The 23895-nt window shown below is 38.1% G+C and overlaps 1 protein-coding gene across 26 annotated transcripts in view; it reads left to right on the top strand.

Annotated features, from left to right (window-relative positions):
- LRIG2 (leucine rich repeats and immunoglobulin like domains 2) overlaps nucleotides 1-23532 on the top strand; it is a 58949-nt gene extending 35417 nt beyond the window's left edge. For 19 of the 26 annotated variants that reach the window (XM_036272432.1, XM_036272433.1, XM_036272450.1 and 16 more), the window contains 14 exons: nucleotides 278-421; nucleotides 548-691; nucleotides 1196-1339; nucleotides 1549-1692; nucleotides 3891-3971; nucleotides 4892-4963; nucleotides 5100-5168; nucleotides 10854-11017; nucleotides 11469-11789; nucleotides 12789-13070; nucleotides 14245-14694; nucleotides 15258-15407; nucleotides 16925-17215; nucleotides 19667-21039. In XM_036272432.1, coding sequence (XP_036128325.1) covers nucleotides 278-421; nucleotides 548-691; nucleotides 1196-1339; nucleotides 1549-1692; nucleotides 3891-3971; nucleotides 4892-4963; nucleotides 5100-5168; nucleotides 10854-11017; nucleotides 11469-11789; nucleotides 12789-13070; nucleotides 14245-14694; nucleotides 15258-15407; nucleotides 16925-17215; nucleotides 19667-19893 — 2683 coding nt within the window. In that variant the 3' untranslated portion in view covers nucleotides 19894-21039. Of the gene's footprint in view, nucleotides 1-277; nucleotides 422-547; nucleotides 692-1195; nucleotides 1340-1548; nucleotides 1693-3890; nucleotides 3972-4891; nucleotides 4964-5099; nucleotides 5169-10853; nucleotides 11018-11468; nucleotides 11790-12788; nucleotides 13071-14244; nucleotides 14695-15257; nucleotides 15408-16924; nucleotides 17216-19666; nucleotides 22567-23049 lie in introns of those variants that run through there. The other 7 variants (XM_036272434.1, XM_036272437.1, XM_036272436.1 and 4 more) reach the window with 7 other exon arrangements.
- The last annotated feature ends 363 nt before the right edge of the window (nucleotides 23533-23895 follow it).

The raw sequence follows: 23895 nt of genomic DNA on the forward strand, positions 1-23895 counted from the left end.
TAAACAGTGGCTTACTCTCTATAGCGATGATGATAATTAGCATGTTTATTAGTGTTTTACAGTTTGCAAGCATATTCACACTTATTGTTTCAACCCAAATGAAATAGGTCATATTCTTATTTTGTAGTTGAAGAAATAAAGCAGTTAAATGATTTGTAAAGTTGTACACAGTGGCCTATTGGTAGAGCTGGGGCTTAGTCATAGACTTTTTTGGGCAGTTTTCCTGTGGTAGAAGTTTTGTTCCACTAATTTTTTGTTATGATCTTGTTCATTTTAGGAATTTGAGTAATAATAGGATAACTGTTTTGGAGGCTGGTTGCTTTGATAATTTATCGAGTTCTTTATTAGTGGTGAAGTTAAACCGTAACAGAATTAGCATGATTCCACCCAAGATCTTCAAGCTACCTCACCTCCAATTCTTGTGAGTAATTAAGTAGTTGGCTTATAAGAAGATAATTTTTTTCTTACAGTGTGTTTTCCTTTTTAATTATTATTAGAGAATTTTCAGCAAACCATTTTCCTAACTGTAAAACTATTTTTGTTAAAGGGAACTTAAAAGAAACAGGATTAAAGTTGTGGAAGGGCTAACATTCCAAGGCCTTGACTCCTTAAAATCTTTGAAAATGCAGCGGAATGGAATTAGCAAACTTAAGGATGGAGCTTTTTTTGGCTTGGATAACATGGAAGAATTGTAAGTACTATGAACTAGCATAGGCGATTGTTAGGGAAGGGGTCTGACTGGGACTTTTTAGTGCCAGACAGCTAGGATAGCTGTTAGAATTATAGCAAGGTACATTAGTTCCTTTCTCCTTCTCTGATGTGAGATAAGTATACACGAAGCTCTCTAAGTTTTGTTACCTAACTGGCAATTTTGTCATCATTCTTACAAGCATTTTCTCTAAATAGTTTATGTTCCCTTAATGTTTTGGCTGATGAAAATCATCAGAATTTATCCAGAGCAGGTATACTATACCTCTTGGTGTCTTGATTTTATAGATCTGATATTTTAGACAATCTTATTACCTTCTAGCACTACATGTTAAGATATAAATAGTTATTGAGTAGAACTTGTTTGCTCACTTGTGTTGAACCAGAGGCATATATTTCTCTGAGGAAGACTTAGTGAAGATTTTTGGAATCTTCTTATTGCACTGCCTGTTATGAAACATGTTTTCTCCTTTCTCTAATTCTGTAGAGAACTGGAACATAATAACCTTACAGAAGTGAACAAGGGGTGGTTGTATGGCTTGCGAATGTTACAACAGCTCTATGTGAGCCAGAATGCTGTTGAAAGGATCAGCCCCGATGCTTGGGAGTTCTGCCAAAGACTATCTGAACTGTAAGTGGTAGATGGCATTTCCAACAGTGGAGGATCTGAGACTAGAACAGGTTGGAATAAATCATTCCCATGGCCAGTAATAAAATCTGACATCCCTCTTTATTAGAAGCTCGTTGAAAGCTCTAAATTTATTATGTAAATAGAATAAGAATATGAAAGTTGAACTAAAATACAGTGAATTTCTTACCTTTCATGTTTCCTGTTTTTAGTGATTTGTCCTATAACCAGTTGACCCGCTTGGATGAGTCTGCCTTTGTAGGTCTGAGCTTATTGGAGAGATTGAATTTAGGGGACAACAGAGTCACTCACATTGCTGATGGTGTATTTAGGTTTCTTTCCAATCTTCAGACACTGTAAGTATATCTGTTCTCTTTTTCCCCCCTAATTTTTTTTAAAGCAGTAAAGTACATAAAAGAACTAACTAATCAGTCTGCAAATTTATACATGTTAATACTTTGTGGTTCTTCTGTCCTGTGCCTTGGCACAAGGCAGTCTTACTTGTCTCTGTCCCTATACCTAAATCTTATTTATCTCTAGCCAGTGCTCTTTGTACTTTAATTCCGAATTAACCAACTAAACAACAAAGCATCTCTTATATCAGTTACTGTGGAACAAAACAAAGTTTCTAGTGTCAGGAATGCACATTTTCTTCTTTCTCTGACTTTGAACTACCACTGGTGTACCAGAACAACTACTACTCAGGAGGATATAGGACGTGTAGCTCTATCAGAGCTACAGTTGTTAACTGTTACTAATTTGCTGCATGATTTTGGACAGAAAAAAACTAACATTTAATGATTTGTTATGTGCCGGGTGCTTTCAGAATACTAGGATATTATTGCTCTTTTCCATATTAGAAGGCTGAGGTTCAGAGAGATTAAAATGATGTGTTTAAAGTCACATAGCTTATAAAGGTTTGGGCCAGGATTGGAACCCAGGTCTCTTTAATATTAAAGCTCATTTGTTTTTACCATACTGCCAGATGAACAACATCTCTTAACCTCTCCTGGGTATCATTTTCTTTGTCTCTTCATCCAAAGAAGATGGACATAAGATTAAATGATTGCTGAAGGCAATTTCAGCTCTGAAATTCTGTGGTTCTGTAAGTTGAATGTTACTGTGAACATGGTATATAATTAAATGAAGAGGTATTTTAATGAAATACAGTAATCTCAAACATAGAGCAGCATAAGAGAAAATAGTAATTAGTAGAATTTGTAGTCTTAAGGTTCCTGAATAAGGGACTCTTTGCTCATTGGGTTCCAGGTTGATAAATGGTCTCAGAAGAGAGGCAGGCTTCCAACTTTGGGGCCTAACTAACAATGAGAAGGAAAGCGTGATACTTTTCTAAATGTGGTGTGTATATGTGCACGAGTGTGTGTTTGATTTTTTTTTTTTAACTTAATGAGGTAGTCTTCCTTTAGATTTGACCTTGAAAAATTAAAAGTGATCTCCCCCTTTTCTACATTCTCAAAGGTGAAACTAGATCAGTTATCAGATGCAGATTGCTTTTTGGCAATCAAGGATGGAAAATAGGTTCTTTCAGTATATCACTGTTATCACTTATAATGTTCAAGTTTAGTAAAGTAACTGCAGAAGTAAATGATTGTCTAATGCCACAGAGATAGTTAAGGCAGAATTAAGATAAGAGCTGAGAAATTTTGGCTTCAGACCAATGCTCTTACCAAAGTAGATACACTTCTTACCATTTTGGTGAGTGAGTTCTTATTTATGCTATGCTGTGGAGGAGTGGGAAAGTCCTGAAGAGTTGAGGCATGTTATTCCTTAGTAAAATAAAATGAGCTTTATTAACTTTCACTTCAAAGTCAAGATAAGGCTAAATGGGAAGAGTGCTCTCCTATCTCCTTAGTGTTATTCACACAGCTTTATGTCTTGTAAAGCGAAAAGCTTTGTGCTCTATTATGAGCCAACTTAAGGAAGCAAGAGTGATCTCTTTAGCTGGTATTTCTTTCATCAGGACTTGGTGTGGTGCAGTTGCATTTCCTCTGAGAATTGAGCAGTGGATTTTAAAAGATCCATACTTTTCCTTTTAAAGAAAACAGTGATCCCTCTAAGCACATGGGTATATTATTCTTGCTTCCCAGGGGGCATGTTTAATTGCCACGGAGCTGTGAAAGTGTATTGACATTGCTCTGTCAGCCATTTTAGGTTAAGGGCCCAGGGGAAAGCTTGGTTCGCCCAGAAATCCCATTAGTCTGCATTAGATTTGTAAGCTCTATCTTCTGTATCTTGAACTCCTCCTGCTTTTGCAGGATCCTGACTATAACGTTTAGTAAACTAACACATTTAGGGGCTATTAGCTAGGGTGGTTCATACTCCTAGCAGTCTGGCTTAATATACTTATTAAGGCTAGCTTAATTTTTAACTTAGGAGAATCAGTTTTTATGTGTTTATCGCAGATAGATATTTTTAAAAGAGTTATTCATCATAACCTACCTGATAAAATAAGAATTGCCATGCCAGAATGGTGTTCATTGGTGTAATGGACATGTTGACTAACATAGACTGTCTTTCCCTGACTTTTTTATAGAAACTTAAGAAACAATGAAATTTCATGGGCCATAGAAGATGCTAGTGAAGCCTTTACTGGACTTACAAGTCTCACTAACTTGTATGTATTTAAAATATTTATGTATCTCTATAAAGGTATGTTTTTAAGAACCAATTGTAAATGTGATTGCATTGTATCTATATACTATGGCTGGAAAGTCTGAGACTTTTGTTTTATTCACTAAAGGAAACTTTAAAAAAAAAAAATCCTCACCCAACTATATGTTTTCATTGATTTTTAGAGAGAGAGGAAGGGAGAGGGGGAAAGAAACATGAGAGAGAAACACTGATCGGTTGTCTCCCGTGTGCACCCTGACTGGGGGTCGAACATGCAGCCTTTTCTGTGTTTGGGACAATGCTGCAACCAACGAACCACCTGGTCAGAGCTAAAGTAAGAAGTTTTGTTGGTTATTAAGTTTCGTGTTTGTTTTTTAATTTTGTTTTTTTTTTTGTGGTGGGACACTTTCTAATGAAAGAGCATTCCTATGGGCACTTAAAGAGAAGTTGTTTGTGGAACTAGAGTTTCTGTTTAAGTAAAAAAAAATGCACTGAGAAATGAGTTGAACCAGTAATCTGTTTATTCATGTGAGATTTATGGGTAATTTAACAAGAGAGGATTCTCTCAAGTAAGATTTTAGATCTCCCATGAGAATTTCTTCAAGGCTTCACACTTGTCTGGATTTCTTTGACCTAATGATCTTTTCCTAAGAAGGGAGAAATTGGGACTATAATCCAATTTCTCATGTGAAAACTGCCAGTGTGTCAGTGGTCAGGATAATGATTCACGGGTACCTCACTGAGCTCTAACATCTTAATAGAAGCTTTCATTCTCTGCTTTGCATTGGTTAGTCATAAATGTTTGCAAATTTCTTAAAAATGCCTGTTAAGCTTATTTTCACCTTTTATAGGTAAATGTTTGATTTAATGAATTTAATGTTGTTTAGTGGAGCGCTTTATTAGAAAGGTCTGTTTGTATTTCAGAATCTTACAAGGAAATCAGATTAAGTCAGTTACAAAGAAAGCATTCATTGGTCTTGAATCCCTTGAGCATCTGTAAGTATTTTCATATATTTTCCCAGTATATAAATAATCTTTGCTATTAGCAGAAATTTTTATGACTGTTCAAAGTGTTTATAGAACTTAATTGTAGAAATGGTGACTGCTAATGTTTTGTTTCTCTCCATTTCAGAGATTTGAACAACAATGCTATAATGTCTATTCAAGAAAATGCTTTTTCTCAGACTCGCTTGAAAGAACTGTACGTAACTTAAATATTTTTTGTTACCAATTAGATTATTTTCCATGTTTGTGCTTAAAGTGTCATGAATATGAACCAGATATTTTCAAAAGCACACAATTCAGGCAGGAAAAAAATGTTAATATGCAATTATTTTAGTTGCTGGATATAATTTAAAAATAATCCAACATTGAAAAGCACAGTGTGGCACAGCGACCCCTGTTTGCCTGTGCTTATAGTTAGCACTGCTCCTTGTGCTTTATGTATGCCTGGCTGTTCCTCCCCCCACACCCCCATTTCTTTATGGATTATTGGAAACATGTGTTTCCAATCCTTACCCCTTGGGGTGGGTTATAATTAGGTATATAATTTTTTTGAGATGATGTAGCACATTCAATATAATGATGTCTCTAATCTGTTCAAGCTACTGAAGTTAAAAACTACATATAGTTGTAATAGAAAAATATATGTCATACCTTTTTTTTCATTCATGATTTTTTAAAAATTTGCTTTTAATGGTTTAGAGATTTTACTGGGGTGGGATGGGGAGGGTGGTAGCTAGTTTGACTATTTGGCCACTGGTTAGAATCAAGGGCCAATAACATTTCTCTTGCCTTACCTGAAAGTTCCTTAAAGGAAGGTCTGTGGACCAAAACTGGTTCATAATGAGATAAAGATGGAAATTCAGAGTAAGTGTTTTGAAACTTTCATTTATTTTTTAAATATGTTTTTATTGATTTTAGAGAGAGAGGAGGGATAGGGAAAGAGAGATAGAAACATTGATGAGAGAGAAACATCAATTGGCTGCCCCCTGCATGTCCCCTACCAGGGATCAAGCCTGCACTGGGCATGTGCCCTGACCAGGAATTGAACCGGCAACCTCCTGGTGCATGGGATGACACTTGGTCCACTGAGCCACACCAGCTGGGCTTTGAAACTTTTTAAACAATTTAACATTACTGTGATACTTTTGTTCAGTTTTATAAAAGGACTGATCTATAACAGATAGGAAATTTAAAAAACTGGTTCTTTACCAGAGAGTTTGAGATGCACTGGAAATGTGTGAATTTAAATTGCCTGGGTTCAAATTCTTGCTCCATTCATTACAGCTATGTGACATTAGGCAAATTGATTAGCCTAAGACTGTTTTCCTACTTAAAATGACAATAGCACCTTTCTTGAAAGGGGCTAGTGAGGATAAAATGAGATTAATTTATTTAATTCAAGAAATGTATTGTCATCTATGTAAGGCATTGTTCATAGCAGTGAACAAGACAAAGCATATTATAGTAAATTCTATAAGGAAGACAAGTAATGAACCAGTAGATATATACTATCTCATCAGGTAATAAATGTTCTGATAAAAAGAAGAGCTGGGTCAACAGTTTGGAGAGTGATAGGAATTGCTATTTTGTATGAAGTAGTGAGAAAAGGCTTTCTGAAGATAACAGCATTTGAGCCAGTACCTTAATGAATGAAATGGCAAACCCTTGAATACTGGCAAAAGGGCATTCCAGGCACAGGGAGGAGCAGATGAAAAGGCCCTAAGGTAGGAGCTTACTTCTTGTGCTTGACACTGATGTGGCTGGAAGATAAGAGCTGGGAGGGAGTAGGTGGAGATGAAGTTAGGGAATTAAAGAGTTAGATCATGTAGGGCCTTGTAGGTAATGAGGAGTTAGTAACAGCTTCCCCGCCTCCCCAATACATTAGGAAACTTTGGAGAATTTTGAGAAGATGTTCAGTACAGAGCCTGGCACAAAGCAAAAATTCAACAAATAATATTAGCAAAACTAAAATGTTATGGTAATTATCATTAGTTATTTTCTGCCAGATTTTTTAAGTGGCTTCTGTTTTGGTCAAGAGATTTTGAATGATTTCTCCTAGGCTTAGGTTATCTTGTAAGGGTCCAGCTTATTGCATATTAGTATAACTTTTTTTTGCCTGTGATAATCTGAGGGCTAGCAAGGAAGTTTTAACTCTTGTTATGAGCTCTGTTCAAAATCTAATTTAGATAGATGAGAGTACATATAGTTTCATTCTGCAGAGAATCGTTTAGTAATTTTGGAGTTGGTTTGAACAGATTGCTAATGCAGGAACTCTAATGCAGCTTTTTTACTGAGAAGTTGTGGTTGCTTTTGGTTACTTTATTTTATTTTTCAATTGATTTTAGAGAGAAAGATATATACCCTGACTAGGAATCAAACCCGCCACCTTTTGGTGTTTTGGATGATGCTCCAGGCAACTGAGCCACACAGGCTAGGATGCTTTTGGTTACTTTAAATCTAAGTCATATTTATAATACTTTTTACTTCAACACTTACTAAAATCTCCACATTTTTTGGTATCCTTCACCATATGTTTGTATAAATAATGAGGGTAGTCGGGAGAGTTGCATATAAATTGAAAATATTTTGCATTAAAATTATATAATCATTGCCCGGCTGGTGTGGCTCATTGGTTGAGCATTGACCCATGCACCAAGAGGTTGCCAATTCGATTCCCGGTCAGGTTAGTTACATACTCAGGTTGTACATACCCAGTGAGGGTCTTGCAGGAGGCGGCCAATCGATGTTCTCCCTCATTGCTCTTTCTCTTTCTCTTTCTCTCTCTCTCTCTCTCTCTCTCTCTCTCTCTCTCTCCCCCTCCCTCCCCCTCTCCCTCCCTCTCCCTCCCTTCCTCTCTCTCTAAAATCAGTACAGAAAATAAAAGTATATAATCATGGTTGAAAAATTAGAAAGTCCAGTTAAACCAAGAGGGAGAGAAAGATCCCAAATCCTTACTACTCAAAGATAACGACTGTTAGAATTTTGGTATCTGTCTATCCACATACTTGAGATGATGCAGGGTACTCTATTAGGCACTTATAGGCAGGATTGGTTAGCATGTGAAGGGTAGAAAGATGCAGAGAAATATAAGTGAAAGGAACTAATGTGAATTCAGTGATATCTGTGGCCAGGCACTATGCCGAATACTTCATTTAAAAATGTTTTTGAGGTAGGTATTTTCAGTCCCATTTTCCAGAGATAGAAACTGAGATTTTGGAGACATTGAGTATCTGGCCTAATGTAAGTAGTGGAATTAGGATATTAGGTCTATGAGTCCAGCTTGTACCCAAGAAATCATAAATCAGACATCATTCCTCTGTTCTAACCGCCCAGTGGCTTCCCTTCACACATAAGGGAAAAAACAACTCAAGTTCTTAGTTTATAAAGTACCTGCAAGGCCTGGATCTCCCTGCCTAGTGCTGTGACTTCATTCCTGTCACTATTCCTTTGTTTCCTCTGTAATACTCAAAACCTCAAGTCACTTTGCTGTCACTTCTCTCAGGTCTTTGTCCAAATGTCATTTCTTCAAAGAATCTTTCCCTGACCACTTTATCTAAACTGGTAGCTGCTGTCTCAGTGTCATTGCCTAGTTTTGTTTTTCTTGATAGCACTTACCTTCTGACATTATACTTGCATTTATTTGTTTATTGCTTGGTTCTAAATACATAAGCTTCGCGAGGGCTATATTCCCACAGCCCGCAACAATGTCTGGCATGTAGTAAACTCCAGTATTTCCCTGTGAACGAATATAAAATAAGGATTCTTAAATGCATAAGATGACTTTTGGCCTTCTTAATTAAAATTATCATTGATAAAACATGGCTTTCTTTTTGTTTGTTGTTGCAAGTATTACAGATGTCCCTCTTTTTTCCCCCATTGACCCCCACCTCTCTGCTCTCACCCCCCTCCTGCCTCTTCACACTATTGTCTATGTGCATTGGCTATACATATATGCATGTAAGTTTTTCGGTTTATCTCTTTCCACCCTCCCCTGTCTACCTTCTCTCTGAGGTTTGTCAGTCTGTTCCCTACTTCCATGTCTCTCAGTCTGTTTTGATCATCTGCTTATTCTGTTCATTATATTCCAGTGAGATCACGTGATACTCGTCTTTCTCTGACTGGCTTATTTCACTTAGCATAGTACTCTCTAGGTCCCTCCCTATCATCTCCAAGGATAACAGATCTTTCTTTCTTACAGCTGTACTCCCTGGTGTAAATATATCACAGCTTTTTATCCACTCATCTCCTGGTGGGCACTTGGGCTGTTTCCAGATCTTGGCTATTGTAAATAGTGCTGCTATGAACATAGGGGTGCATATATTCTTTCTGATGGGTGTTTCAGGCTTCTTAGTATATATTATGAGAAATGGGAATCACTGGGTCAAATGGCAGTTCCATTTTTAATTTTTGAGGCAACACCATATTGTTTTCCATAGTGGCTGCACCAGTCTGCATTCTCTCTGGCAGTGTACTAGAGTCCCTTTTCTCCACAGCCTTGCTAGCACAAAACATGGCTTTTGATACAACCTTGGACTGAAACATCTTTGGAATCAGATCTTTGGCACTTTTACCAAACTTCAAAACTAGAGAGGAGACAATAAAAGAAAACACTGATTTTTTAATATACAGGGTGAGGCAAAAGTAGGTTTACAGTTGTACAAATAAACAATACAATTGATAAATAATAATACAAGAATAAACTGTTTTGCATACTCAAAACTGTAAACCTGCCCTGGCCGGTTTGGCTTAGTGGTTAGAGTGTTGGCCTGCGGTCCAGAGAGACCCGGGTTTGGTTCCCTCTAAGGGCATGTACCTCGGTTGCATTTTGTCCCCGGCCCTGGTTGGATTGTGTGGGTGGCAGCCATTCGATGTGTCCCTTTCACGTCGATGTTTCTCTTTCTCTCTCTCCCTCCCTCTCTATCTGAACAAAAAATGGAAAAATGTCCTCAGGTAAAGATAAAATAAAAAAAACCCAAAAGACTGTAAACCTACTTTTGCCCCACCCTGTATGTTTTATAGGTCTATTATAGAGCACAAATAATTCTTCAGTGGTTCTTAGTTTAAGTTATAGGACACATAGGCTGGAATGTTTTCAGTCTCGAAGTAATCTGAAAAAATATATCCTCCACAACAAAGATGTGTCTGTGCTCTAATATATATATATAAAGCTTTTTTCTAAATTTTTCTGGAAATAATTTTAAACCTTAAAGATTTAAAGGAAGGTACAAGGAAGATCCATATACCCTTTACCTAGATTCATTAATTGTTAACTTTTTGCTAAATTTGTTATCCTCTGTCTCCCCTCATCTTTCCTCTCTCCCGTTCCATCTCTATCTCTTTTCCTCTCTCCAAACACACAAATGCATGCATCTGTATATCACACACACACACACACACACAGTTATTTTGCTAAACCATTTGAAAGTTGAAAACATGACCGTTCACTTCTAAATATCAGCATGTATTTCCTAAAAACAAGGATACTTTTACATAACCACATGTTGTCACACCCAGTGAAATTAATATTGATAAAACAATATGCAGTTTATAACTCAGGTTTTCCCAGTGTAAAAAGATGTTCTTTGTAGATTTCTTTTTCCAGTCAAGGATCATGCATTTTATTTGGTTGTGATGATTCTTTAGTCTCCTTTAATCTAAAATTGCCCTTGTCATTCCCTCACCCCATTACTGTCTTTCATGACACTGACAGTATTTGAGCAATTCAGGCTGACAGCCTGAATTTGTTTTCTCATGGTTAGATGAGGTTAATTTAAACATTATTTTGGCAAGAAAAATAATGCATAGGTGTGTAGTAAACTTAATGCTTAAAGTAACTTAGAATGAAAAGTAAAAGTACTTTTTCCTCTCTTTGTTTCTACAGAATTTTGAACACAAATAGTTTGCTCTGTGACTGCCATTTGAAGTGGTTGCTTCAGTGGCTGGTTGATAATAACTTTCAACATTCAGTGAATGCAAGTTGTGCACACCCTGAATGGCTAGCAGGGCAAAGCATCTTGAATGTGGATCTGAAAGATTTTGTCTGTGGTTTGTATTTTTGTTTTAAAATTTATATATTATACACTTAGATCTTAACATCAGAATTTTTAAAAAGGGAGGATAATAGGATTAGAACGTGTCTTGAAATTTTAATATGGGTTTTTCGTTTATTCCCAGTAGCTGCTAATGCTTAAGAAGTACATTCTAGGCATAAGTGGCAGTAAGGGATAATGGGAAGAGGGCTGAAACCTAAAGTATGAAAACCTGGGGTCCAGTCCAGGTTCTGCTGCTGACTTACATGTCTCTGAGCAAGTCATCTGACCCTTCTGGGCCTCATCTTTATACGAAGGACTTAGATTCTAGCTCTGTAATCTATTTTAATCATAATACGCCATTTTGTAAACAGAATACACAAATTTACATAATTTGTTTTAAAATTGTATCTGTAGAAGTAAAAATAAACAACTGACTTGGCTCCTGCCCTGTTCTTTTCCCTTAGATGATTTTCTCAAGCCACAGATAAGAATACATCCTGAAACCGCAGTTGCTCTCAGAGGCGTGAACGTGACTCTGACGTGCACTGCAGTGAGTAGCAGTGATTCACCCATGTCTGCTGTGTGGCGCAAAGACAGTGAAATCTTGTGTGATGCCGATATTGAGAATTTTGTTCGTTATCAGCAGCAAGCTGGAGAAGCTCTGGAATATACTAGTGTCTTACATCTTTTCAATGTGAATTTCACAGATGAAGGAAAATATCAGTGCATTGTTACTAATCACTTTGGTTCTAATTATTCTGATAAAGCCAAACTGACTGTGAATGGTAAGGAATTATGCTCCCCAATAGTTTGTTGTAGTTAGAAGGATTTTGCACATTCAGTTTTGAACCACTTAGCTCAAGAAAATTAGGCAAAACCTGACATTTGAGGGGGGATCTTATTGTGTTTGTCTTAGGGTTGTGATTGTGTATAGACTGGATTACTAGTTTGTCTACTTTCTGTCCCTGCTTGGTCGTTGGTTGTGATGTAAGTGTGAATTCCATGGTCCCAAGAGAGAGGCTACTTTCACTATTATTTATGCTTTTGAAAAAATTCTCTTGAAATTCCCCTCTTTTCAGAACACAATTCTGTTCTGAAAACTATGAAATTTATTCCTGACACCGTTCATGGGGCCTTCCAATAACTGGGAGTATTTAGGATATTTCTGGGTCCACTTGATCATCATCATTATGTTAATGTAGTCACACAGAACCATTTTTGAAATGAATGCTCTTCTTCACTGTGGCTATAAACAGACTTCTCCAAAACAGCTTGATCTATTTATTGCCTATTAGTTTGAATAACTACTACATTGCATGCTTTGTGCACCCAAAAGATGTACCATGTTTTGCTTGTGTGTTGTTTCATGAGGTTTTTGAAGGCATAATTTTTTTTTTTATCACATAGTAGCCTTGACAGCTTTGTATATGTTAGTCTCGTAAGTAAGGGAATCCTAGTAAATACCAGGTTCTAAAATAGGGAGTTCAGAAAGGTTTGTGGCCCTCTGCTTTCCCTGTACCCATGGGGGCCGGGGTGGGGGTAGAGGTCAGGGAAGTGTGTCATGCATTCTAGAAGAGTTGGTCATTGCTATTCTTCAAATACTCTGAAGTGGGAGGAAAGATGGCCTCTGACGTTGTATTTTACTGCCATGTCAGTCCAAAGAGCATGTCTTCCCAAAGAAACGCAGCATTGCAACAGTTGTCGTTTGGCCTAACAGATTCTCCCATGTGTTTATGTGTGTATTCACCCTGCCCACATTTTCTCCGTGATTTTTCTTGGAACAGAGATGCCATCTTTTCTGAAAACCCCAATGGATTTAACTATTCGCACTGGTGCCATGGCCAGATTAGAATGTGCTGCAGAGGGGCACCCTGTACCTCAGATTTCCTGGCAGAAAGATGGTGGTACTGACTTCCCTGCAGCTCGAGAAAGACGAATGCATGTCATGCCTGAGGATGATGTCTTCTTCATTGCAAATGTGAAGATAGAAGACATGGGAATCTACAGCTGCATGGCACAAAATATAGCAGGAGGCCTCTCAGCAAATGCCTCGCTCACAGTCTTAGGTATGTTCACTGCTCCATGGGTCCCTGCTCTCGTAGGAACTTTTTTACTAGGGACCTACGCTTGTTGTTCTTAATGACAAGAAAAGTCTGAGATTTCAGTTGTGATCTTCATTATCTTATTTTGCCAGTTTATACAGGGTTATGTCAGCCTAGGGTATTAGTGGATCAGAAAGCTGAAATCTGGGGAATGCTGAGGTCAAATTTAGAGATCTTTATCATATAAATTGAAAATTTAGGTCCCTAGATATGTCCTATTCTGTCTACCTCTGTAAGGTGTTTGCTTTATACACATGGTTTTTCTGCTCTTCAGTAGTGAGTTTCAGTTGTTTCATGTGTCTTCACATACTGCTTCATAGGGAACTTGAGACAGTTCAACTGTTTCTCCCCCAGTTTATTTAAAAAAAATTTAGTACAGACAGAATGACCTCTTTTACTTAGATTTCCCGTTTTCCTTCCAGCGTGCTTCTTTTAATTTTATGCCATGATAAAATGTCTTTTCCCCAAAGATTTCTCCTGACAAGCCTATTTTTTCCTTATGAGAATGCTTTTCTTCATGGGACTTAAATCCCAGGCAAATTTTACTTTTAGTTCTCTATTCCCCTAGCTGTTAAGGTTTTTAAGTTTGTTGGTTTGTGTTATTTACTTGTATAATCAAAAAATAAGTTTATTGTGTTTAAAATTTTTAGCTATACAGAAAATTAGAATAAAGGAGGGAGAGTCACTCAAACACTTGCTAAAGATTTTGTCGTATTCTGAACTTTTTAAAATCTCATTTTTATGTAGTTATGTATACCTACTTTTTTCCACTTAATATTATCACAAGGTTACCCTGTCATTAATCTTCATAAAGCATTACATGGCTGTGTACTGTAATTTACTTAATCATTTACCTGCTAGATATTTTCCCCCTTATTTAAAAAAATTACAACTAATTTTATAATAAACATCGTGGTATAGAAAATTTGAATTCTTTAGCTTAGGATAGCCTGCCCAACGTGGAAATACTGAGATAAGATTTAGATTGTTTGAGGCTTTTGCTTTTCTGAAATACTAACTTTTAATTCTCCCACAAGTATATGAAATTACCTATTTCATTTTCACCTCATTAGTCTAGTCCAGTAGGACTTGAGGAATAAAATTGCTCAATGTGATTTTTTATACATCTTTCTGTTAGAGACACCCTCATTTATTAGACCGCTGGAGGATAAGACAGTGACCCGAGGTGAAACTGCGGTATTGCAGTGCATAGCTGGAGGGAGTCCTGCCCCGCGCCTCAACTGGACCAAAGATGATGGACCACTGCTGGTGACAGAACGACACTTCTTTGCTGCAGCCAACCAGCTTCTCATCATTGTAGACGCTGGGCTAGAAGATGCTGGGAAATATACCTGCATTATGTCTAACACTCTTGGGACAGAACGTGGTCACATTTACCTAAATGTCATCTCATCCCCTAATTGTGACTCTTCCCAGAGTAGCATTGGGCATGAAGATGATGGCTGGACCACAGTTGGCATTGTCATCATTGTTGTGGTCTGCTGTGTTGTGGGCACTTCTTTGATCTGGGTCATTGTTATTTACCACATGAGAAGGAAAAATGAAGACTATAGTATCACAAACACAGGTGAGTGGTACCTAGTTGACACCTTTGCCTTGTACTTGAATCAGGAATATATAGAATTTAGTGTAAAATATAAAAACTGAGGAGCTTTGATACTTTCTGTGGGGTAGAAGGAAGAGTTTTTCTGTTAAAATGTCCTATTTCCTTGATATAACGGAACCCCTTTCTCAAAACTTTGCTTGTCCTTAAGGCCTAAGGCTCATTTCCATCGTAATTCCCTGTGGGGAAGAGTGGAGCCCTTCTGACAGATCCGCCCTTCACCCTCACCCTGAAATCCTGTGAGAGAAGAGGTTCAGCCATAGACTATGAAAGTGCCTACAGATAAGATTTCAGATGTTAGGTTTTGTTGCTTTTGGTAATACCATTACATTGAAGCTTTGAAAATAATTCTAGTGAGGAATGATTTTAGGGGAAAATTCTAAGAGCTGTTAACTTCCTACATATACATAAAACATTGTCCTGGCCAACAGTGTCAAAGTGGAACACATTTGCCAAATAGTCTTCTGAGTGTTGGCTTAAATTGCCTAACATTATTTGTGAGCTACATACAGATTTCTGTTTCACAGAGGAGCTTAATCTGCCTGCAGACATTCCCAGCTACTTGTCTTCCCAAGGAACTCTGTCCGAGCCCCAGGAAGGCTACAGCAGCTCAGAGGCAGGCAGTCACCAGCAGCTCATGCCTCCTGCCAATGGATACTTACACAAAGGCCCTGATGGTAATGACTTCTCTTTGTATGTGCTTACAATTGCGGCCCTATCCTTTTGAAGTTATTTTTTAGTGTATAGTTTTCTCCTTTAACGTGGTGCAATATTTTAAACAGATATAAAAATTGACTAAAGTCTTAACAGCGCAGAAAGTCACCTGACAGGAGAAACACATCCTAAAGGGATTGAGAGTATACAGCACCGGCTCCCAAACCAGTGTTATTCTGGGGAGGAAAAGCTCTGGAAACATTTTTCAAGTGTCTTTTGTTTGATTCAGGCATGAACATCCTTTAGACGGTGTCCAGAGGAGGCTTGTTTCTCTTGCTGACAGGTATACAGTCACTAAAGTTTAAATGGTGATGATGTTTTTCAGCTTATTATTAGAGAGAGAAGAAGTTCTCTAATTAAATGAAACTAACCTCTCAACACAGCTTTTCTTCCCACTCCACCCTTCAGAGTTGAATTAGGGATAGAAGAATTGGGTTTGATTCCTAGTTCCTCTTCCACCTCTGTGGCCATGAACAGGTGAAGATGTGAGCTTTAATGTCCTTATTTTAAAAATAAAAAGTATTTTATAAGACACTTTTCTCAAGATTTTAGCAGATTCTTTCAACAAATGTGTATAGTACTTCAAGTATTATACAAATGAAAGGTCTTTTCCATTTCTAGAGACATTTATGCTGGGTATTAACAGAACTTCTGTATGTAATTGATAAGTTGGAGTTTATATTTTGGCTTTCTAGCTTTTAAAATAATACTTAAAGCCTTCACTGTTTGAAACTTGTGGGAAATAACATTGCCTTCTGGGTTAAACTAAATTACATTTAGATCTCTTTCATTCTAACATTTTGTTGCCTGATTGTGACTAAGTAATTTGCTCTTTATTCTCACTCTCTTTCCTCATTCAGATTTCAAAGCCCAGGAAGCTCATTGTTAAACCTTTACTTCTGACAAACACATATTTGTCAGGAAGGACTCTTGGCTTTCTCTAGGGCTACTTTCTGCAGCTTGTGTTGCTTAACCTCTTGATTCATGAAAGTAATATGGGCTTTTGTGAAGTGAAGTCATCATAACTCCTCGTTCTCTGCTTTGGTTTGCTGAAGCCAAACATGTCTTGTAGCACGGTGCCAACCTTATTTTGGCTCCCTTGATTGGAGCATGACCTTATCCAGGCTGGATAAAGATGGTTTAGTCAAGAGCATGAGCTCTGGAGCCTGAGTGCCTGAGTTCACATTTTAGTGTCTCAGTCTGGCAGTATGTTTGGGCAAGTTATTTTAACTTCTCTGTGTTGTAATTATTCCACCTGGGAGATGGGGATAGTAACAGTACCTACCTTAGAGGGATCTTGTAAGGTTATATAGTTAATATATAGAGAGACCTTGAAAATTCACCTGGTTTATAAAGTAACTGTTGAGTAAATGCCAGCTATGAAGATAATGATGATGGCAACTGTGGAAGGAAACTGATGACTGGTAAAGCTGGTTCCTTAACTGAAGGATGTTCAGGTTCTGTCCCATGTTGTCCTTAGGTGGCACTGGTGCTCGGGTTATCTGCTCAGATTGTTACGATAATGCCAACATCTACTCCAGGACGCGAGAATACTGTCCGTACACCTACATTGCTGAGGAGGATGTTCTAGATCAGACACTGTCAAGCCTCATGGTTCAGATGCCCAAAGAGACGTACCTGGCACATCCTTCCCAAGATGCCACGACCCTGGAGAGCCTGGTATTATCAGCAGATAGAGAGATGTCTGCCTTTCCCACCAACCATGAGAGGATAAATGAGAAGAAACTTTCTTCTACACAGATGAGTGGTGGTAAAGGGCACATTGTTTTTATTTATTTTGTTTTCTCTTTCATCTACTTGATTTGTTTCCCTGTCATGTAGGTAGCACTCTCATTTGACAGGAAGCAATCAGATTTGTAAAATAGAGTAATTAGCTACTGTTAACTGGTATAAACTAGAGCAAGAGATTTTTAGAGTCTAGAGTTACAAAGAAGTCTGCATTTGTAGGATGAAAACAGTTTTGGTGGGAATGACTAGACCATACCTCTAAAAATCAGAAGCCATATAGAAAAAGCTTTTAAAAGTTTCATATAGATGTTAATTTTTACTTTCATCTTTATTTAAATGATGGAAATCTGAAATGCTAAGGATATAATTTGGTGAGGGTCTTTACTGAGAAGATTTTAAAATGTTTTATTTGGTTGCTGTGCTGTCAGGTAAGTATTGAATGCCAGTATCACTTGGCAGGTGTTTGCTGTTGTCTGTGAGGTCCGATGGTCAGAACCATAAGTGGGAAAGCAGTTTAGGGATAGTGTCCTCGGACCCACATGGCCCAGGAAAAGGAATACATATTGTGCAGATGAAGCATTTGTGACCAAGCTGGTCACTAAAACAAAGCAAAACAAAACAAAACTCTTCCAAAGTCATAAAGGGCAGTACTGAACATGTCTTCCTGTCCATCTAGGCTTTTCATCAGCTCTCAGTCACCCTTCTGTCAGTCTGAAATCCAGAAGCACTGGAAACAGGGTGGGGTGAGAACTGGTTTACTGAGGAAGACAATGTATGATAGTGCTTCCAGGAATGGTCTGGCAGGCGTAAATGATCTACGTGGGACCTTTGAGATGTGCTCTTGTTCTTAATTAAGAGATCAGCTTTCTAAAGATTTTAAGAGGGTACAGGTCAGAGAAAAGCATACTGTTACTAAAATTGTCTTTTTAAAATTAGTCTCAGTGTCCATGAAAGAAATGCGCCAACACTAAATATATTTTCCTGTACCTTAGAAGAGTCACACAAAAATCTTTCAAGTAGACCCAGAAATGCAGTGCATCCTTTTCCTAACTGGGGACATCGGACTTGTTAATCTTGGTCTATAAGTGATGAAATCAGCAAATGAGAGTGTGTTGGTGCAATGCCTAGGGTCTCTAGCTCCTTGCTACTCAAAGTATGGTCTGTCCCACCTGACCCAGGAAACCAGGGTCTTTATTTTACCAAGACCCCCAGGTTATTTGTATGCATATTAAAGCTTGAGAAACCCTGTTGTAGTTTCCTTTTCACACGGGGTATTAAAATATTTTATTTCCAGAATGTTTTTTTTTTTTTTATTCTCACCCGAGGACATTTTTTTCCATTTTTTGTTCAGATAGAGTGGGAGGGAGAAAGAGGAAGAGAGAGAGAAAAACATCGATGTGAAAGGGACACATCGAGTGGCTGCCAATTGCACGACCAACCAGGGCCGGGGACAAACTGCAACCGAGGTACATGCCCTTAGCGGGAACTGAACCCGGGTCTCTCTGGACCGCAGGCCGATGCTCTAACCGCTGCATCGCTCTAACCGGCCAGGGCTATTTCCAGAATGTTTGACTAAGCTTTTTCCAAAATGCATCACCATGAAGTTAACATAACTTTCAGTAAATGATCTTTGGGGAGAGCGCTTACCCATGCAGTAAATAACAATGAGAAATACACACTTTTGAACTCAAAATATAGGTAATCTGATTTAAAATAGCTGCTTTTGGATATTATTCTATTGTTAGAGTTATGACATGCCAGAAACTGGAGGAAAACGGTTTATTTTTAAGGTAGGTTTTTTTTAAAAAAAGTAGGCATTTAATTGTTATTTTAAAATATAATGGTTGCTGTCCAGAGAGACTCGGGTTCGGTTCCCGCTAAGGGCACGTACCTCAGTTGCAGTTTGTCCCCGGCCCTGGTTGGGTCGTGCGAGTGGCAACCACTCGATGTGTCCCTTTCACGTCGATGTTCCTCTCTCTCTCTCCCTCCCACTCTATCTGAACAACAACAAAAAAAAAAAATGGAAAAATGTCCTCGGGTGAGGATTAAAAAAAAACAAAATAAAATATAATGGCTGCTCTGAATCAGTGTTTAGCTATGTATCATGCAACTTCCACTACAATATGGATACTATTAGTTTCTTAGTCTGTTTCCATGTGTTTAAAGAGGTTTATTTTAAAATTTGGTAGCAGTAGAATCACTAACACTAGGCATAAGTAGAAAAAGTGTGGGTTCAGTAAATAATCGGTTAAATTTGTTGAATAGAAGGGATTGCAAGACCATAGTTGGCAGTTTTTTTCTTTTTTCAGTTATTGCTAAGAAGATGGCAAGTATATATTTGATCCCAACATCCTTATTCAGAAATATTGGGTATCTTTATTTCTTTGAGAATTTGGGTAAAAGAAAATTAAGTTTTAGAAAATTAATTTTGAACTTGTGTTTGTCACTGATAATTCTTGTCTTTGATTCTCAGAAACACTGCAGCGGCCTCTGTGGAACATAAGCAAAGAACCAGGCCTGCCTCATCCTCCCTTTTCCCAGCAGCCCATCCTTGAGTCACCACAGCTCCATCGAAATGAGGGCCTGGCAGAGAGTGATGCAGACTGCTCCACTTCCCCCATGCCTTGTCACAGGTTACACGACCGTGCTTTTGATTTTAGTAGGACTCGGAATATTCAAGATGGTAGTGAGGGCACATGAAACATTCCAGGATGAAATCTGGGCAAAGACTCAAATTAATTAATTTTGTTATTTACTACCTCAGAGTTCAGAAGAAACCCCAAAGTCAGCATTTGCTTTACTCTCTGTCTCCAGTTACATCTGACCACACCAAGGTGGGCCAGGCGTTTGTTTGGGCTTGTACCTGACAAAGAAGGGGTAATGGCTGACACAAATGGGCACCTGTAATAAACAGTGTGCAGCAGGGGTAGAGGAAGATACAGGACAGACGTGCTTCTTGATGGTTCCATGGGCTGTGCCCGGGGCGCATTGCTTCTTAGGAAGAGTCTCAGATGGTCTCAACCAGAAGAATGATTCTGAGGAAGAATTACTGTTCTAGTTTGCCTTCCAGAGAACAAAAATAACTTTGGAGCCCTCTGGGAATTGTTCCCGGAATACTGTCATCTTTAGCATATAGTTGAGAATGGGCTTTGATATTCAAAGTCTTTGGCAAGAATCTCAGGCTTGACCAACTGTCACCAGGTCAAGTTTTGTATTCTTGTGAATCTTTTTGGGGAGGGTGTCCCTATCACCCAGGGATCTCATTGTAAATATGTGCATTTATAAATTTTATATTCGTTGACCATAAATGTTGGCTGCAGTGTAAATATTTTTGATATGCCAAAATTATATATGATATCCAGTTATAATATTGACAGCAGCTTCTCAGACCAGACAGATTTTGTGTATCTTGGATTAGTGAGTCTAAAGACTGTTTCAAGTTTTAAAAATGTATTTGTTAAGTATATGTATAAAGGCAGGGTACCTAGTGATTGGGTACACAAACACAATCTTGGTGTAATTAACCACTTACTTCATATCTAAAAATCCATACATCTACTCATTTGCCACCTGTTTACAAGTGTCAGGCAATAGTACCTTGCTAGCATAAAAAGGCTCTTTTCAAAGACACTAGCTGTCTTGTCATCACCATATGCGCATAAAGGAAAACTTGTTTGGGGAATATCTTCTTTCAACAAAGTTCATAGTTGATGAGGAAACCAAAGATTGCTTCTTTTCTGTGTGTGTATTGTGTGGTTTTTTTATGTCTCTTCTATCAATGCACAGTGAATCTTAAGGGAAGAGGGCTTTTGGAAGTAGAAGAATGGACAGAAATGCTTTGTACAGGTGATTATTTAAGCCAAAAAGTTTTTCTGAATTTCTGATAGCAAAAAGCTTTATGTAAACAAAGGACTTAACACTGTAACGCAGTGTAATAGATTGAAGTTCTTTGTGCTTTCAGTTTTCCTTATATGGGTGGCCAGTTTCTGTTCTCTCAATCTAGTAAGTATTAGCTATGTACTAGATAACCTCAGTCACTTCAGTGAAAATATCTAAGTCATTGTGCATTTCAGGGGTTTAAACTCACTAATTTCTCAGCTTTTTGCTGGAATTTCATATTTGTTTTCAATCCTAAATTTTTCTCCCATAGGCCACAGCACCTCTTGAGCTGTTTTGTACCACCATACCTTTCTCTTTTTCCTTTTTAAACTGTCAGCCCCTTTTCATTTTCACTTTGAACTTCTTAAATATCTTTTTTTCCCCGTCCTTCCCCTCTTCTTACTCAGTTGTAGTATAATTTGTATCGTCTTAGAATTAAGAGACCGGATTTCATTTCTTGTTCTGATCCTTTCTAGTTGTATAATCAAGGGCCAGTCCCTTTACAACTCAGCCTAGTTTTCTCATTTAGGAAATGAGGACGTTTTACTAGATGCTGTAAAGCCGTTTCCATCTGTAATATTCTATGAATCTGTGATCCCTCCAGGATCCAAGGAGGATTATGCTACTCTGATAAAAAGCTGCTTTCATGAAATGTTTGTTAGAATAGAACAAGAGTGATGCTGTTTACTCTGACTTGAGCCAGATTTATTTCCTCTGTAGCAGAAGTAATGGTATAAGAAATACTCATGAGAAGAAATACTCTGCTTCTAAACAGGATCAGTAAATAAGGGTTCTTGACTCCATTGACAAGCACTCTGTTCTCTGGAACAGCAAGTCTGAGCACTGGTGTCAGAGCACTCCACAGAATCAGAATCAGCTGAAGGGTGCACCATGACTAACCTGTAACTAGTTTGTGACTCCCTGTCCTTTCTGACGTGCTCCAGGTTATCCCAGTGTTAATAGTACTCTCACTCACATTCTGATAGACTTTCTTAAGTGACAAGGTGGAGTTAGAGCTAGGCTGCAATTGAGCATCAACTATTACTTGTGAGAGGACAAAATCAGGCTAGACCAGTGCTCTAGAAAATGCCGACTGCATGGGTGCCACCTCTGCTCTAGCAGAGGCTGTTCTGTGCCAGTGGTGTCCGAGTCTGGGCTTCTGATGGCCAGGTTCTCCGTTATGTCACCTTAGATGGTTGCAGTGTCCTTCCAGATACTCCTAGCTTCTCTACATAACTAAAACACTTGCCTAAAAAACTAGTCAGGAATTTGTTCAAATGTGAATCGCCTACCCCTTGGTCTTAAAAAGTAATAATAAACAATAAACTTTAATCTTAGGGGAAATTTCTGAAACTTTTCATTATTGCTTATGTTTTTGACCAAACCATCATTAACCATCTTCTATAACCAGAATTAGTGGCTTTATCAGTGTTGCCTTCCAGAAGCGTAATGTCTGCCTGTTGCCAATCTAACCAGGGATGTTGCAGAGCCAGGCAAACTAAAATGCTGAGAGAACTACTCTCCGCCCCCCCCCCCCCCCCAATTACCACTTCCTGTCAGGGTGATGCATACATTCTCTTCATGTGTTTGTTCCCCTCATACTAGTTCTTCAAGTGTACTTGGAAGAACTAGCACTACCCTTGAACTCAAGCCTTTGCTAGCACAGGGTCTACACCTAAGCCATTGGCCTTCTGTCACTCGGCAGCTTCAAAAATGCTTTCCCTAGTGTGTAAGTTGCTCTGTAGAACAGAAAATAGCAGAAATCCAGCCCAAGGTGCAGTTCCCTCCACTGTGCCATCTCAGAATGCTTAAAATGTATATTTTTCTGTAAGGTAACTTTCATGTTTAAAAACAGTTACTTTCACATTGCCCATTGGAAGTCTCTAAAAGAAACATTAAGATGTTAAGCAACTTAGACTTGTTAGCCATTTTCCTAAGAAAAGGGAGATATGATAAAAAGTCTTTAATTACTTACAGGGTTGTCATATGAAAGCAAGACGAGATTCACTCTTCATTCCAGAGGATGTGGGTTGCATCAATGGGGCAGGAGTTACAGGGAGGTGCAGAATACACCTGCCAATAATTCTGTATAAGCTCACTTTCTAACAGTTAGATTCGTCGGACATTGGAATAATCAGACTTATGGAAGCTGTACACAGTACACATGGAAGCTGAATAATCATCTGCTAACAACATTGAAGACATTTCTGCCTTTAGGTGGAATATGGGCAAGATGACTTTTAGGTCTCTTTCATTTTATCATTGGAAAGCTCCATAAAAACTCTGTCCTTCAGAATCCTTTCTATAAAGTAAGTATAGATTACTTAAAAAATTTTTTTAAACTAAAGAACTGTGGGTTTTGGCCCATTCTGTGTTAATGGCTGAAAACATAAAAGTCTGGGCTTACTCTTCTGAGGAAATCTATAACTAGGAGTTATTAACACAGATGGCACTACCATAATAAAAAGTTTTGAAGCCTGTAACATTTTATATCTATCCTTTTACTCTTTAATTTTTATTCCTGTTTCTTCTTATCAGTGGGCTCCCTTTTGAATGGGGTTGGAATTGTAGTGTTCAGTTTTATACCCAGTATTTTGCCCAAGTGTGTTGTGGTCTTTTCTGATCATTTCTGTATCCACAGAAATGCCAAGAAGGTAATGGAACAACAGGTAAATTTGCTGTCATTTGATGCTGTGTCCTCCATTTCTTTCTTTGCTTCTTTTTAAAATTTTTTTCCCTCACCTGAGGACATTTTTGCATTTATCTTCAGATAGAGTGGGAGGGGGAGAGGGGGAAAGAGAGAGAGAGAGAGAGCAAAACATT

The sequence above is a fragment of the Molossus molossus genome, unplaced genomic scaffold (assembly GCF_014108415.1).
Source record: "Molossus molossus isolate mMolMol1 unplaced genomic scaffold, mMolMol1.p scaffold_m16_p_20, whole genome shotgun sequence".
Lineage (NCBI taxonomy): Eukaryota > Metazoa > Chordata > Mammalia > Chiroptera > Molossidae > Molossus > Molossus molossus.